This window comes from Halichoerus grypus, chromosome 3 (assembly GCF_964656455.1).
Source record: "Halichoerus grypus chromosome 3, mHalGry1.hap1.1, whole genome shotgun sequence".
Classification (NCBI taxonomy): Eukaryota; Metazoa; Chordata; class Mammalia; order Carnivora; family Phocidae; genus Halichoerus; species Halichoerus grypus.
In genome coordinates, this window is record NC_135714.1 from 170,224,971 (window position 1) to 170,242,181 (window position 17,211).

General features: G+C 51.6%; 1 protein-coding gene across 11 annotated transcripts in view; it reads left to right on the top strand.

Annotated features, from left to right (window-relative positions):
- The first annotated feature begins 8,578 nt into the window (after positions 1-8,578).
- Positions 8,579-17,211, top strand: part of ANK1 (ankyrin 1) — a 207,505-nt gene continuing 198,872 nt past the window's right edge. For 5 of the 11 annotated variants that reach the window (XM_036102283.2, XM_036102286.2, XM_036102285.2 and 2 more), the window contains exon 1: positions 8,581-8,929. In XM_036102283.2, the coding sequence (XP_035958176.1) occupies positions 8,804-8,929 (126 nt within the window). In that variant the 5' untranslated portion in view covers positions 8,581-8,803. Of the gene's footprint in view, positions 8,930-17,211 lie in introns of all 11 variants that reach the window. The other 6 variants (XM_036102295.2, XM_036102296.2, XM_078069580.1 and 3 more) reach the window with 4 other exon arrangements.

Here is a 17,211-nt window from a genome sequence, read left to right on the forward strand (position 1 = left end):
ATATCTGAAAGACAAGCATGGGTTAAAGGGAGAAGAGGGGGGTTAATGGGAGAAGAGGGGGGCATGATTGTTGTTCTGTCTTCTAAACTGTTCTAAATAAATTTGTTCTCCCTTCCACATGAAAGCCCTCAAACAATATGCACATTTATCATAAGAGATGAGGTCATTAGGTTGGGCCCTAATCTGATGTGATTAGTGTGTTTATGAAAAGGGGAAATTGGGGCACAGGGACAGACAGCACAGGGGGAAGACAAGGTGAAGACACAGGGAGATCACCATCTCCAAGCCCAGGAGTGCCCGAGCTACAAGAAGCCAGGAGAGACGCCTGGAACAGTTCTCTTGCACGGCCAGCAGAGGAACCAACCCTGCAGACACCTCGAGCCAGGACTTGCAGCCCCTGATCTACTAGAGGATACATTTCTGTTGTTTAAGCTGCCCTGTCCGAGCCCCGTGGTACAGCAGCGGTCGGAACTCCACGGTGTGTGAGGAGGTGCTCTGCTCACTCACTGGAAAGGCTAAGCCCAAACCGATGACAATAGCAAGTGCTGACGAGGATGCAGGACAACAGCCATTCTCTTATGTCATGGGTGGGAATGCACATTGGGGTATCCACTCTGGAAAAGCAAAACATACGTATGCCAGATGATCCAGCAGCTTCACTTCTGGGCACACACCCAACGCAAATGTGGGCTTCTGTCTCCCCAGAGAAATGTGATGAGTGCTGTGTGCACAGCAGCTTTATTCATGGTAGCCTCAAAGTGGAAACGACCCATGTCCATTGACATGAGAATAGATGAATAGAGCGCCGTATATTCATACCATGGAATGCCGCACAGTAATGGAAAAGAGCAAACTGCTGAAATGTGCAACACCACTGATAAATCTCATAGACATAACACAGAGTGAAAGAAGCCCTGTGGAAGGAAGCCCTATAGAAAGCGCTACATGTCGTATGATTCCATCCCATTGAAGTTAATCTGGGCAAAGTTAGTCTAAGGTGACAGCGGTCAGGAGAGTGCCTGACTCTGGGGTGGGGGCCCCTGAGAGGGAGGACGGAGCATGCTGCGGCTGAATGGTGTCACCCAGGGTGCATTTCAGTTGTTGCGGGCGGGGCGGGGCCCGAAGGGGGACGCGGTTGCAAGCTACCTGTACCTACTGATCCAGAATCAGCATTTTAATAAGATCTCTAGGTGGCGTGAGTGCACATTCAAAGTTAGAACTAGTTTTGAAGAAAAACTGTGGACTCCTGCGAGCAGTGGATTGGGTGTGCAAGGGAGAAGAAGGGGGCAGCTTCATGGGATTCTGGCTCCGGAGAATGGGTGAATGGTAATGCCACTAACTGGGAATAGAGATGCCAAGAGGGGTGGTGACTGTGACATCTGGCGCTGTCTAGTAGGCCTGGTGTTCACTGCTTGTCTCGGTCGTAGGGGAGAGGCCAGAGTGGGGTTAGAGGTTCAGTGTCATTGTCAGGTGGGTGCTAGCTGAAGTCAAGGCTGAGACCATGGAGGGAGAAGTGATAAACAGAAAAAGGGCCAGGCCGAAAGTGTCTGTTAATGACCTCCAAAAAGAACATTTGGGAGACAGGAGAACAAGAGAGCAGGGTCTCAGAAACTAGGGAAGTATGCAACCGGGTCAAAAGCTCTAGGGAGAGAAATTCAAGACACGAAGGTGGCCATGGGTTCTGCAGTGTGGGCACTGAATTCAGGGTGAGGAGTGTCCTGACCGCTCCTGGTGTCTTGGCTGTGGAAGGAAGAGAGAGCGTCATCCTGTAGTCTTGGCTTGTGGGGAGTGCACAGGCCGAGTGGAAGGAGCTGGTGGAGAGATACACAATGGAGATTTGGGAAGGAAGGTATAATTCATGGCCATATTTTCTGAGGAGGTAAGAGGGGATGAGTTTTGGAGGATTAGCCAAAGAAAAAGCATTCTCAAGAGGGTTGGTGTAGACGAGTATGAATGGTGAGGATGGGGAGGAAGCTGAGCCTGGTCGCTGAGCCTGGTGGCCTCCACTTCTTCTGTGAAGTGGAAGACAATGGCTTCCGTGGAGAGTGACAAAGGAGAGAGGAGGGGCAGCGTTTGAGGTATAGAAGGGCACACGGGGTTACTGAAGGACTCTGAATGCCCAGTTCAGGTTGAGGGGATACATGAATTTTATTCCAGCATTTTCCAAGAATCCAAATGTAAAACATGTTCCTATTTTTCTATTTTCTCTGAACACCTTGGTGTATAGGCTCTTTATTTATTTATTTTATTTATTTTTTTTTTGGAGAGGGAGGTGGGGGAGGGTCAGGCTCCACGCCTAGAGCAGAGCTGTGGAGTGGCTCCATCTCACAACCCTGAGCCGAAATCCAGAACTGGGGTATAATGGACTGAGCCTCCCAGGTGTCCTGGCTTATAGGCTCTTTTATCTCTTCAAATTCCACCCTTGAAAATTCAATGATTAAAACGGTATGTTGCTTTTTTTTTTGTAAACCTTGGAGAGAAAATAGGAATTCTTGAGCTCAATATTCACCTTTGCTGTGAACTCCTGACATTATTTTGGACAAGTATTAAAGGGGAGAAGTGAAAGTTCTCCTCAAATATTTGAAGGGATTCACACAGAAGAAGTGTTTAAATAATTTCTGTGTCTTGACAGAGGGCAGAGCAGAGGCCAATGTGTACACACTCTGGGGACATGGTTTGGACTCCAGGTGGCGCAGAGAAGCGGCCCTTTGGGGCAGGCTGTGTGGGGAGTGATCTGGCCTGGGAATGTGAGAGCAGGCAGAGGAATCCAATTCTCTCATTGGTTGGGCCATGGAAAGGCAATTCCTTCAGACCCTGAGATTTTCTTAGCTTCCATTTGTCTTCCTGTTCCACCTTCAACACCCATGCCTAGTCGATGACCCTTCCTGGCTCAAACTTGAACACCTGCAAGGTGTGACACTGTGCAGGACAGCTGGGAGCCACAGTGGGAATGGGACGCCTCAGAGGGCGCCGACGCTGGTAGACACTTGTGGGCTCCATCTTCCCTAAAAGGGATTAAGGGCGCAGAGACGCCTCCAGGGCCCAAACTCCATCTGGGATATTAGCTCTAGCACTGTAGTAAAAGCACAGACCCTAAAGATTGACTTTTTGGTTCAGTCCTACACCCTGTCGCTTATTGGCCATGGGTCCTGGAGAAGTTATTTTTTTCTGTCAGCGCCTCAGTATCCTCATCTGTAGAATGTTGCTCATGCTGATGGGGCCAAACTCTGAGGTTGCTGCCAGGGTCAAACATGCTCAGAAGAATGTCTGGTACATTCCATGTATTTTAGCTATTTATATTATTTAGCGCAGGAGGCAGCTTTTATCTTGGGAAGCTTTATTAATTATTAATAATGTTTCTTTTAAGAACACAAATCAGTCTGGTTGCATAAATGCATCATAACAGAATGGGGTTGAGGGAACTAGTTGGAAATCTTAGGGAAGAAAGCAAAACTATAAAAATGGATCTCTTTCCCTTTTACTTAACAGCTAAAGTGAGTAATAATCGTCACTGGGGAGAAAGAAGGAAGAGGGGCTGGGGGCTGTCCCCTGTGCTGGGGTCTCTCACTGCTTCCCACGGCCGCTTTCCCATATGTCTGAGCGAGCAGCCGGCCCTCAGTGTAAGCGCGCACAGGACTCTGGGGTGTGAGAAGAAAAGGCAAGAAGAGCCCGAGGAGGGGTCACAGCTCCGACACATCCACTTGGTCAACAGATGTGTCTGTGGCAGCGGAGGAGGTGGCCCTCGGTGACCACAGAGGGGCAGTCTCTGGATGCTGCCCAGAGCACTGTGGGTTTTGTTTCTACACCATCCGAGGAATAGGCTGGCCCTTTGGTTGGCGGCCTGGGGATATCACTGAATGCGGCTAACTCACGTAATTACTATTACTTCTGCACTGCGGGAGAACCCGCTGGGTCACTGGCAAAACCAGTCACCCGATGGTTTCCCTAAGGTCAGGCTTGGAGTTCGGCAGCTTGGGTCTGAATACTGACTCTGCCCCATTAGATGTGTGACCTCAGGGAAGTCAGGTAAACACACTGAGCCTCAGCTGCCTCCTCTGGGAAGTAGGGGTAACAAGGCCTTTGTGATGAGAAATAAATGTTATGTAAATGAGTAGCAGTGCCCAGGGCATCGTGAACTGTCGGTAAATAAATGATCATTATCATTATTGACTGTGACATGAGGAGTGTCTAGAACTCCACAGATGCCCAACACGGTCTGTCCTCTGACCAGGAGGAAGGAAGCCCCTCCAACTGCTCTGATGTTCTCTCCTGTGTCCTCCTCTGCTGCAGGGGTGCAGCGGCCCCTCACCCCTCTGCCCTCCTCCAGATCAGCCTGTGGGAGCACATGCCTTCAGACAGCACAATCCCATTTTCTCCTTCTCAGCTTGCAATCTTCCTAACATATAATAGGATCCAGGGGGACAACCCTACAAAGGAACCCTGACATGGACAGGACTTTCATCTTTCCCCCATGGGGTTTTTGAAATACAAGGCCAGAGCTGCCACCATGAAGGGTGATTTGGGGCAGGGCCTCTGTACTCACTGCCCGCGGTTCATTAATGATAATGTTTTCCCTCTGTGTCTCAGAATTTTTTTTTTTTAATCTTCAAAAGTTTCCTATGAGGATTTTGATATATAGGAGAAATCAGGATTCTGGATCTGAAAGGTACCTTGGACACCAAGTCGTCCAATCTCTGCACTCCTTGCCTTAAGAAGCTAAAGCTCACAAAAAAATTAAAAATAAAAATACTATATGATCTAGTAATCTCACTACTGGGTATTTACCCAAAGAAAATGAAAACACTAATTCGAAAAGATATCTGCACCCCCATGTTTATTGCAGCATTATTTACAATAGCCAAGATATGGAAGCAACCCAAGTGTCCATCCACAGATGAATGGATAAAGAAGATGTGGTGTGTACATACAAGGGAATATTAGCCATAAAGAAGAATGAGATCTTTCCATTTGTAACAACATGGATGGATCGAGAGGTGTTACGGTAAGAGAAATAAGTCAGACAGAGAAAGATAAATACCATATGATTTCACGGATGTGTGGAATCTAAAAATCAAAACAAAGGAATAAACAAACAGAAACAGACTCATAAATGCAGAGAACAAACTGGTGGTTGCAGAGTGGGGGGATGGGCAAAATGGGTGCAGGGGAGGGGGAGGTACAGGCTCCCAGGTGTGGAGTGAATAAGTCACAGGGGAGGAAAGGCACAGCGTAGGGAGTATAAGCCAACGGTACTGGAGAGCGTTGTATGGTAACAGACGGTGGCTACACTTCCGGTGAGCACAGCATAACGTACGTACAGAGTTATGAATCCCTACGTTGCACACCTGAAACCAATGTAACATTGTGTGTCAACTATAATTTAACTTAAAACAAAAAAAGAAGGAAACTGAAGCTTGATACGGCACTTTGTTTTACTGCATGATTTCGCATTTGCTCTCTCCCCGCGTCCTCCTGACAATGCTTCAAGGGAGGTATTACCAGTGTCCTTGTTTATAGATAAGGAGATTGAGTAATTGAGTGCAGCTTCATGGTTAAGAGTATGTGCTCTGGGGCCAGCCAGCTAGGGCCAAATCCTGGCTCCACGACTGATGAGCTGAGACCTTGAGTAAGTGACTTCACTCCCTTGTGCCCCATTTCCCCCATCTGGAAGGTGGTGACAATGCCCAGTGCAATGGAAGTGCTGAATAAGTGTCAGCTAGTCTTACTGTTATTCCTGAAGCCCGTACACGGTAGACTTGTTGATTCTTCCACACACGTTTATTGAGCCCCTACTATGTGCCAGGCACAATGAAAGGTACTGAGGATACAAGGGTGAGCCAAACCAGACACCATGCCTTCCCTTCCGGAGTTTAAAGTCTAGTTGGGGAGATGTGCATCAATCAAAACCATCACACCAGTGTAAAAGTATACTTAGGGCAGGTGTTCTGAAGGAGGCACAGATGGTGTTATGATGAGATGGTAGGGCTAGTTGGGGGCTCCAGAAGGGCCTCCTGCACAAAGTGAAGACTCCCTGGATGTAGATGAGTGAGTTGGAATTAGCCAGACTGGGGCCTAGTTGAGAGGACAGTTAGACTGGGACAGAGCAGTCTGGGCTGGGGCAGCAGGGACAGACACCCCGTGGAGAGACAGCACTGACAAGGTGAGGCTGGGGCACTGTACCAGGGCACAGCTGGGGTAAGACCAGCCGGGGTAGGAAGAGCCTGATCATTCGGGTTCTCCTGGGCCAGACAGAAGATTTTGATCTTTGTCCTAGAAGCCAAAAAGAAGGATGGTAAGCTGAGAAGTGACAATGATCAGATGTGTATTTTGAAAAGATGAGTGTGACTGCATTGTGAGGGATGGATGGGCGGGTGGCAAGCAGGGATGCAGGCGCTGACAGGGAGGAGGCCTCCGGTCACAGGTGCGTGGGCCTGGCACTCAGAGGAGAGGTCTGCGCCGCAGATGAAATGTGTGCCTCCTTGGCAGGCTGAGTATAGCCAAGGACATGGGGGAGCGGGCTTGGGGAGACCACCTAGAGTTGCGCTGTCCAATACAGTAAGCAGGAGTCACACGTACCTCTTAAACAACGAAAATGTGCCTGGTCTTAATTGAGATGCGCTCTAAATATAAATACACACTGAATTTTGAAGTATAAAAGAATGTGAGGTATCTCATTAATAATTTTACATCGTTTGCATGTTGAAATGGTAACACTTTGGATACATTGAATAAAATAAATCATTAAAATTAATTTTACCAGTTTCTTTTAACTTTTTTAAATGTGGCTACTTGAAAATTTAAATTACATAGGGGATTGGGATTTGTGGCTTCCATTAAGCTTCAGTTGGACAATGCTGATCTAGAGAGAGGAGAAGAGGGTCCAGAACCCAGCCCTGGGGAAGGACAATGGTCAAAGCAAAGGTTCAGCCAGCCCCTTAATTACTGACTCGCATCCAGGTAGAGAGGATGGTGGAGGACTAGGAGGGGATCAGGGGCGTGGGGAGGGTGGCGGCGAGGGGGGGGAGTGTTGGTGGTGGAATAGTGACATGGAGGGGGAATGGGGAGGCATAGGCAGGTAAGGTTCCAGTAAGGGAAAAAGCATGGAGTCTGGAGAGCAACTGGGGTGATTTCACCACTCCCCGAGTTTGTACCGTACAGGGGTGGCGCAGCTCAGAGCCCTTTGAGAGGCATTTGGCCACAATACAGAAGAGATTCCCACTCGCCGGGCTCTGCTCTGTGCTTGGTTAAATGTCTGCATCAGCCCTCAGTTTAGGACCGAAGGAAGCAGACTCTCATCTAACTTCACCAATTCCTAAATATTATTTTCTACAAATGCACTTTTACCTTATGTGGGCCAGGAGATCCGTGCCACCTGATGGAAGGAGTGGGTCGGGAGCGGCACCAGACTGAAGGGGCAGTGGTTGCCAAGTTGGGGCCTCGGGTTTCCCGCCGGTCGCCCGAAGGAGGGGGCGGGTGAGCTTAAGGCCCCTCCTCCTTCCGCAGCCTGCCTTTGCGGCTGCGTGACCTAAACAGCCAGGTGTGTGTTTCTTTACAGCTGAACAGCGGGAAAGGCGGCGTTGCCGAGAGAGGGGGTGTGTGTGAGAGTTGAGAATGGGGGGTGGGCGGTCTCTGGTGCAAAAACCTAGTTCCGCTCCCGTCAAAAGGGAACTCAAGGGAAAACTGCTCACTTCATCTTGGACACGTTTTCTAGCTATAATTGGCAAATATGCAAATGAAAGGCCCACATGGTCTGAAAGGGGCAAATCAAGCTCTAAGCGAGCGACGGGGGGAAACGGCCTCTTCCCCGGGGAGCCTTGGCACCGCGCGCGCCCCTCGGCGGGCGCCCCTCGGCGGGCGCCCCTCGGCGGACGCCCTCAACGGGACTACCGCGAAGGCTCGGCGCTGGCGTGGCCCGGCCTGGCCGCGGCGGCCGCCGGGGGGCGCCCCTAGGCCCGGCCCCTGCCCCGCCCCCGCCCCCACCCCTGCCGCGCGGTCCGGGCCTCCGCGCCCCAAGGGTGCTGTCGCTTCCGCCGCCGCCTCCAGGCGCGCTGGTCTGCGGGTCGCCTCGGCGCGGGGCCCGCCGCCCACTGCAGCCTCCCCTCGCCCCTCGGCGCGGCGAGGCCGCCCGCAGTAGGGTCCCCCGCGGCGCCCCAACAGCTCGGGGTAGAGCGGCCGGCTTTGTTCCCTGAGACCCGACGGCACGGGGGCCCGTGCGTCTGGCGGCCGCGGCGGCGGCACTGCAGTGGTGGAAGCCCGGCCGGCCCGCCCGCCTGTAGCCGGCCGCTCGCAATGCACCAGCGCCGGCGCCGAGCGCGCACAGCCTCGTCGGGCCGGCCGGGCCCCCCGGCCGCGAGCGGCCCCCGCGCCCTCCTGCGTTAACTGCTGGAGTCCGCCTCCTCCCCGGCCCGCTCGCCGCTCGCCGCAGTACGAGCCGCCTCCCCGCCCCCGCCCCCCGCGCCGCCGCCGCCGCCGCCGCCGCCGCAGGAGAGGGAGGGAGGGACGGAGGGAGGGAGGCGGCGGGGCCGAGCCCAGAGCCCGTCCCGGGCGCTGGCGAGCGAGCTCCGGCCACGGCGGGAGGCGCCATCCGGGGGCCGCCGGGCAGCCGCGGCGCGCCTCGCCCTCCGAGCGTCTCGCAGCCGCCTCCCCGGCCGACCCGGCCGCATCCTTCCCGCGGTGGGGAAAGAAGCTCCCCCCTCCGCGGAGCAGAGACTCATTTTTTTTTTCCTCCTCGGGAGGGTGTCGCCACCTGGATTGCCAAGTGTTAGGGGTCCGGGAGGCAGGGACCGGAGCACCGTGACCCGCCATGGCTCAAGCGGCCAAACAGCTGAAGAAAATCAAAGACATCGAGGCGCAGGCCCTCCAGGAGCAGAAGGAGAAGGAGGAATCCAACAGGAAGCGGAGGAACCGCTCCCGTGACCGAAAGAAGAAGGTAAGAGGGGGGCGGCGGCGACAGCCCGGCGGCAGAGGCACCCTGGAGGTGGCCGCTGGGGGAAGGGGCTCGGCGGACCTAAGAACGAGGTGGGGGCGCGAGGACCCGGGCGCCGGCGGAGTTGATGCCGCTCGAGAGTGGAGGGCGCGGGGTGGAAGAGGAGGAGGGAAGAGGCTTCGGTGCGGCGGGGCAGAGGACAGGGCAAGAGGCTGGAAGGGCAGAGCGGGCGGCCAGGAGGCTGAAGGCGCGCAGAAGCCCGCCGGCCCGCCGGCCGCGTAGACCTTTCAGCACCTTGGACAGATGCCGGGAGGCCCGCGCCGCTCTGGGAGGAACTTTTCCGGCCTCCGGGCGGCCCGCGAGGGTGATGGGCTGCTCCTCTCCGGCTCGCCGCCTCTCCTGGCTTTGCAAGGAAGCTGGTTTGGGGAAATGCGGCTCCGGGCTCCCGAGGCTGCTCTGCCGGGCGCCTCCCCCGGTGACCCACGCTCCCACAAGGAGAGCTTCGTTCCCATGTCTCTGAACCAGGGGTTCTCCTGTCCTTCCTCGACCCTTCTCGAGCCCAGGAAGCGCCTTTCCTAACCCTCCGAGTCCAGAGGCAGAAAGGCATGCCCCCGGGGCATTTGGCAGCATCCTATGTTTGGGTCACTCAAGATGAGCGACTGATGGCCAGGAGGGGAAGTTCCTTTGGAAGCCAGACACGGGTGCTGTCCAGCTTGGCCCAAGGGCCTGGTCAGAGAACAGGTCTGCCTTTTCGTGGAGGAGTGCCGAGACAAGATATCTCCCTGCCCCCACCCCATGACCCAGACCCCTTAAAGCAGCTGTTGGTGTGTTGAGCACTTCCTTCTGGGTCTGAGGTCTCCCTACCCCTGACTCAAAGCACCTCTAGAAACACCTTTGGTGAGAAACACCTCTTAGTCTGAAATATCTTTCATTGCAAAGGGAGGGTGTGGTTAATTGGGCAGAGGGCTCCAGCTAAGAGGTGTTTTAGAGGCCCCCTCCCCCCATGGAGGAGGCCAGCAGTACATGGATGCAGTTCTGGGAAGTGGAGGTAGGGCTGAACTCCAACGTCAGGAGAGCCATTTTAACCCAAAGAAGTCCGTGTGTGGCACAGCCTGCAAGCTTACTGACCAGGGAATAGGACCCCTCAGGGTTCCAGGCAGAGGCACTGGTCTTGATTGAGAAGGAAATGTTTTTGGTTTTGGGTCCCCCCCCCCGAAATTGTCTCACTCTGAGAAAGAAGTTTGGAGCCTTGGTTGACAGCAGAGTGTGGAGAAAAGACAGCTTGTGGGTCATACTCCACTTAGCAGTGGGTCAGCAGGACCAACATCAGGCCTTTTCCTAGAGATGAGACACAGGGGCAGAGATGTTCTCTGACTGTAACCGAATTAACCAGCCCACTCTAGGCTTTCCTGCACCCCTTCAAGAGCCAGCCCCTCCTCCCTCAAGGGATTTCCATGGTGTGTGTAAATAGTAGTTTCCCAAAGGCACCACCCCTTTAGCAGGACGGAAAAAGAGGCCTTCCCCAAACCTATGGTGAATCAGAGTTTGGGTTGGTGCCACTTAGAGAATCTCAAGTCCTTCTGCTAGGGTCTGAAATACCAGAGCCCATCCTGTGAGTCAGGCAGGGGGAAGTCTGGTTATATCTGACAGTGTTCACCCACTTTCTTGGCATGAATGTAAATTTCTTGTTAGAAAAGCGTGCTCTCTATTTCCATTCCTGCCGATTGCTTTAGGAGCCAAGCCCATCCTCTCCCAAACTGCTCACTCAGTGTTTTTATCCCACTTCTTGCTCTGGAGCTTCCTCCTTGATGCTCCTGATACCTTAAATAATTTTTTTGAGCAATAGTCAAAACAGAACTCTCCCTTCTTCTCTTCTTTGGTTTCTTTCCATCCTATGAAGCTCCCTTCAATATAACTCTGCATCCCGACTGCATATAATACACACACATAAGAGTGGCAATCTCAATATTCTTTTTACCTCTTTGGTCTTAATCTTTACCTTCTTATGAACTTTATGTCCATTTTGAGTGCTAGATGAAAATAGATTTTCCTCCCCCTGAGTTGTGTTCTTTTGTTTTATAGCTGGTCATAGCATACTGCGTCAATAAGCATTCAGAAATCTCCCATACAGATATTCATTATTTTATGCAGTACCCTGGGTGCTAGGACTGATACAACAATAACAGGGAAATCTTAAGTCAAAGTGATAGTGGTAACATAAACTCGCAGAGCCGATTCTTGGGGCGAGGAGGGTATGGTATGGGGTGAGGTGTGGGGTGCTTTCTTTGTATTCCATAATAATTTTGAGGTCTCTTAGCTATGGGCATAGTCTTGAGGGCCATCTCAGAGACTAGAGTTAAAATTTATAGCAAAATGCAAAATCACAAGAAGGTGGAGGGCCCTGGAGGGAAAGGTGAGGGAGACAGAACCATGCAGAAAGAGATATTTAGAGGAGGCAGAGGACGCTCCTGTAGGGGCTGGGGAAGCAGATGGCCAGGGTTGAAGGTTCATATGAGGTCAAGTCTAACCTGGGCCAATGAAGGAATGTTTGAAGGGAAAGATGATTAAAATCAAGCAGGTGAGGACTTTACCGTTGGTCACCACAGACTGGGGCTGCCACGGAACCATCCTTGTCATCAGCACGAAGAAAGAACTTCAGAGATGCAAGTGAACGTTTTATTCCAGTGAATTGGTAATTCATAGGAATATATAGCTGAGCCAAGGGCACGCTGAATTTACGGAAAGGAAAGGTGTTTGTCCCATGGGTAACCTGCTTAGCGGGGACTGACTGAGCAGACCGAATCCCTCCCCGTTTGTAGAAAGAATCGTGGTTGTAACTTCAACACTGGTTGCAGTTTTTATGGTTGATGATATTGTGTGGGAAGGCGCTTGCTAAGGGGTGCTGTGCAACGGGGGATGGAGGCTGGTGTTGTGACGCACTGACTGACACAGATAGAAACCACCTCGACACAGGGAATTGAGCTAAAACTCTGGAGCTCTAAAAATGCCTGCATTCTTCTGGGGCTTCATTCAGGTTTCTGTTTGTGTAGCACGCATCCTTGTCAGATGCTGGCTGTTGGAGCTGCAGCTTTAAAGAAAAAAAAGTCCGGAATTTATGACATTTACTGATAAGTCCCCCTGCTTCTGAAGGTTGGGATGGAAATAAATAAATCGCAAAGCATGTGTAAAGCAGGCATTTGCATGAAGAATGAAAGCTTTCTAAGGCTGAGGATGCCTTGGGCACAGGAATATGTGTGCTTTTTATGTTTACCCAGGGCTTGAGGTTAGGAGAGGAGGACAGAGAGGTTGGAGAGAAAGTAAGGCCCAGCATGGGAGGAGGGTCAGAATTAAATAAAGGAGGAGAAGATGAAGGCGTGAGGGAGATAGCTAGGGAAAAGAGGGGCTGGCAGCTCAGCCCTGCTTTAAGGGGTTCCGCTAATCCTGCTGCCTGCCATACCTGTCAGACTCTGGGATGGTGATTACTGAGCTCTCTCCTTGTCCCTGCTTCTGTCCCCCTGCTTCATCCTCTGTCCCCTCTGCTTTTGGTGAAGGAAGAGATCATACCCTATTCCTGGCTGTAGCCCCAGCGCCTGACACATAATGGGTGTGCAGTAAATGTATGGGATGATTGGTTGAATGAGCAGATTAATATATTTGTCTCTGTTTGCTCCGATGTTGTCTTGGTTATAGACACGGGTTCAGGTGAACAATATACTCTTTGCCTGTCCTTTGGGGGCATCCGAAGAAAGTCTGGTATTTCTTTCTTTTCTAATCATTGGCAAAGCAATAGAGATTCACAGGCAGGCAGTGGAACGATCTAATTTTTTGGTGCAGTGAATTCCACCACAGAGTGTGTAGTCAGTTCCTTGCAGGGTCTCTGCTGCACTAAATGTCAAGTGGTTTTAGCCATTTGGAACAACAGTGTTTGCACAGGGCCTCAAGGAGCCAAGAAGAAGAGAGCAGAGAACAAACCAAGCGAGCAGAGGAGTGGAACGTGGTCTTCACCACTCTGCTGTGCAGCGGTGCCCATCGGTCTTTCCAGACCACGCAGGGCTCCCCGGGGAGTGCTCAGCCCCCCTCGCACAGCGGAACAAGGCCCCACTCCCGGACTGCGGACCTGTCTTTGTGTGATCCCGTGACTGGACTTGCAGGGGAGGCTTGGGGTGACCTGCACGAGTCTGGAGTGGGTTGAGGCCAGGAGGTGGGGGAGGGGTGAGCAAGAGTGGGATGAAGGGAAGGAAGTTAAGCCCGAGCGTCATGTGGGCCCACGTCTTCTGATTGTAAGGGTCTCAGATGTAAACTTCTGCTGTTGTCTGCAAATGAGTTTATCCTTTCAATCTGAGATATAGCAGACAGGATCCAAAGAGAATGATGTTCCGCAGACGTCTTTAAATCTGGGTCCTGTTGCCACATCACATCACGAGTATATGTTGCAGTATGAATTAATATTTGTATATAAAGTCTCTGGCTTTTGAATAGCATAATCATGGTACATTGCACGTTCATTATTAAATGCGTTATTTTATTAGTTGTGAGCCTTTAAAATATACCACAACCCTGCTTTGGCATCTCTTCTTATTTTAGTGCCTTGGGACCCTCCAAAAACGGCCGTAGCCCTGCCTTTCTGGAGCTCTGGGAGCTACCAGCAGTGGCTGAAGTTGTGTGAACTTTCCCAGCCTGCTCTAGGTTCCTCTCCCAACCCAGTGCTTCGAAGCAGCCCCGCTGTGGGGACAGTGGCATTGGGGCTGTTCCCTGGCTGCTCCCGACCCCTTCGCCAGACCAGGAGAGCAGGGTCTTGTGAGCACAGACACTACACCCTCAGTGATGTCCAGCACTCTTCAGTTTGCACATCTTTTGCTCCTCACAGCCGCTGCTCAAAGTAAGTGGGTCGGCAGCCCAAACTCAGAGCCCGGAACAAACGGCCTCCCCGTGAAGGGGACCGTGCGGCAGCCCCCGTGACCTGTCTCTTCTCTTGTTCAGCCTAGCGAAGTGCTGGCTCGCTGGTTCTGCTTATCTCCTCTCACTATGGCTTTTTCTTAACCCCAGTCTGAGGCTCCTTCCTCCTCCTTTCAACAAAAATGAACGGACACTAGTGAATGGGGACCACGTGCAGGCACTTTTTGTCCTCATGCTTTGCCTCCGTAAGGCCTTTGTAGAGGTAGATCTCTCATCACTTCTTCCCCTTTGGTGTCCGAGCCCATCACTCCGTTCTTCAAGGAACCCTTCCTGAATGCCCTCCTCACCTCCACCCCATCGTTCCTTCTCCACCTTGTCGACCTTTGTCCTAGGGTGTGTGTGTGCGATGCGCATTCTTGTTTTATCCTTTCTACTAAACTGATTTCGGAAGAGTTGGCCCTACAGAATTGGAACCAACTAAATCTATTTTTTCCTGAATTATTCTGACTAAAGCAAAGTCATCAATGTTTGGTTTTTGAAAAAAGCAAATAAGCTTTCCTTGGCTCCGTATCTCCATTTCCGGTTCTGGAAAAACAGCTCAAAAGCCTCTCTTTTACAGTGTGCTGGGCTAGGAGCCGGTCCTGGATTGCAGTTCCAGCTACATGTGCGTGAATAAGCCTCTGAATTTCTCTGAGCCTCAGTTTGCTCATCTGCAAAATAGGGATGAGAATCAAATGAATGTGCTTTGTAAACTTTAAAACTCCCATGATATTCAAAAGGTTATAGTTAATAACGTAATGATTATTTTTTAAATAACATAATGATTATTAATTAAATTATTCTTTCTAATGAATCCAATACCAGAGCTCTTGCCTGGCCTTCCAGTTGGTGGTGTGAAATTTTGATGTGTGCCTGGGAAGGCCAGCACATTATTACTTCAGTGCTGGTAAATGAGAAAAGGGTACTTTAAATCATATCTTCATTTCATTTTCAGGAAAGGAATGAATTTCCCATTTTGACAAGATTTATTATTGCAGACTTAGTTATCTCCATGGGTCCAGTCTAAAACTTTGAGATGGGCTTTATTAAAGTCCTGCATGGCAATTGTAGCTGTCAATCAAAAGGGGAACATGAAAGTGGTTCCTAAATTTTCTTAGAATACCATCACCGGCAGAGCCATGGCTGATAAATCCAGGGTGTGTGATATCATAGATAATGGAACACATGGTGTTATGGGCAGACCAGACCCCTCCAGGGAGACTCTGTGCATCTTAAGAGTGCAAGCGTAACACATGCACCAAGAGAGGAGAATGTGCATTATGGACGCTCAAAGCTAAAGGAAAGAAGATTTAATGGTCAGCCAATTAAAAAAAAAAAAACAAACTTTTTTCCTTTGCTTCCAATGTGACTGGATGGTTCCCTTCAAAGAGAATTTCTCCGTGTCTTTGCTAAGGTGATAATACATATTCCGTTTCCGTTAGTACATTTTTGTCCATTTCAGAGCATCGTTGACAATGCTACTGCAAAGCAAGCTGCTTTGTTTATCAAAGGAGGGGTCTGTAGGTATGGAGAGCCTGCGTGTCCTACAGGCATTGGCTCCCTGCGGCCTCGCAGAGCGCGGCTCAAGCCCAGCCTGGCTTCCGAGCTTATTCGCAGCCCTGGCCCGAGGCTGCCTGCTCAGGTATATGACGCACCCCCAGGGCAGTCAAGGCTGTGTGAGGCACCCAGAGGGGAGACAGCACGGACATACTTCCCCTGCCTTCACCAGAAGGACTTGCAAATTCGTGGGAAGGCTGCCGGAGGAGGAAGTAACCCAGGGCAGAATGGAGGCCGGTGATTTGGGCTTAGGACCGAAGTGCTGGCATCTGATTCCCGTTGGGACATGCGTGTTCAGAGGCTCCTCTGTAGGTCTCAGGAGCAGCCCGTGTGACCGTGAGGGGTCTGCGCAGTCACCCAGGTTAAGACAACAGGCCAAATGAAGGAGTGGCTAAAAACTGAATCCTGGGGATTACCTGCTCTATTTCTGGCTCTTCTGCCTCACAAAATGGTTATTTCCCCTTTACTTTCTGTTGTGGAGATTTCTCTGCCTACCAAGTCAGCATCTTGTCCATGAATTGTTTAATAATGTGTAGCTCTGGAGTGCCAGCATTTCTGCCATTGTCCTCTATTCTTTCCTCCTACCTGGCACTTTTGCTTGTTACGTGGAGGAATCCCTGGCCCTCTGGGGTCCTGTGCCTTCATATGAAGTGCTTGTCAACAGCTGGACTTGGTGTTAGGGCCGTGAGGCCTGGCAGGAACAGGAGGGGAGTGTGGCCCGGCTCTTGCCCATGCCCATCCATCGCTTGGATGCCCATGGTTTCATCTGCTGCCCCGAAGAAGTCAAGTGGTCTAAGTACAGCCAAGGGAGCGGGGTACAGTCAGGAAGAAGACAGGAACAGGAGGTCAGAAGGCAGTGAATGTTATTAAAGTAGAATTGGGACAGGTAGGGATGGAGCAAGAGGAAGCCCTATAGGGAAAAGGAAGGAGGTCCGTGACTCCTCCACTCAGTTCTGAGATTGAAAGGGCAGCCCCCAAACACCCAGGGTGAGACCCACCAGAAAAGAGATGGGATAATGGGCCTAGAGGCCCCTCAACTTTGCTAGTATCAGACCAGCTGGGGGAGAGGGCTTGTCATCCGCAGACCTGCCCCATCTCCACCTGCAGAGTCTGACACTGGGTGCGGGTGGGGCCAGGCACCTGCGTGTCCAGCAAGCTCCCCTCCGGTGAGGCTTGCACAGAGCTAACCAGAGAACCTTTATTCTAGTAGAGCGATAGGCTTCCTTCTCCACAGGACTGGCCACAATGCTAAAGTCAACCCTTTACTTGCCCACTTCCTTTGGGGAGTTGGATATAGAATAAAAGAATAAGTAAATACAAATCCTCTACTCCTCACTTCTTTCTTTCATCTCCTGGTTTGATCTTCCCTTAGTCTTGTCACAATCCATCAACTTATTCCCATAGCTCTGCTAGAACAAAGGCTCTCTGGTTAGCTCTGTGCAAGCCTCACCCGAGGGGAGCTTGCTGGACACGCAGGCGCCTGGCCTCTCCCTCCACCCAGCGTCAGACTCCAATTCCCCATAGGAAGGGGGCAAGTAAAGGGTTGGCTTAAGCACTGTGGCCAGTCTCATGGGGGAAGTAAGCCTGGTCAGGGCCAAGAGAGGGGTGGCCTGGGGAGGGGGCCTGGGAGGCTTCTGGAGGTTGAGGCTGGCTCTTTAGTGGGCCGGGCCATTCAGCTGAGGCAATAGCGTGTGTGGAGGGTGGGCGAGAGGGTATGGAGGGGGCGGTGGGCTGGGGACCGTGGGCCCAAATGTGGGAACAAAGAGAGCAGGGTGAGGGAGCCCTGGAAGGGG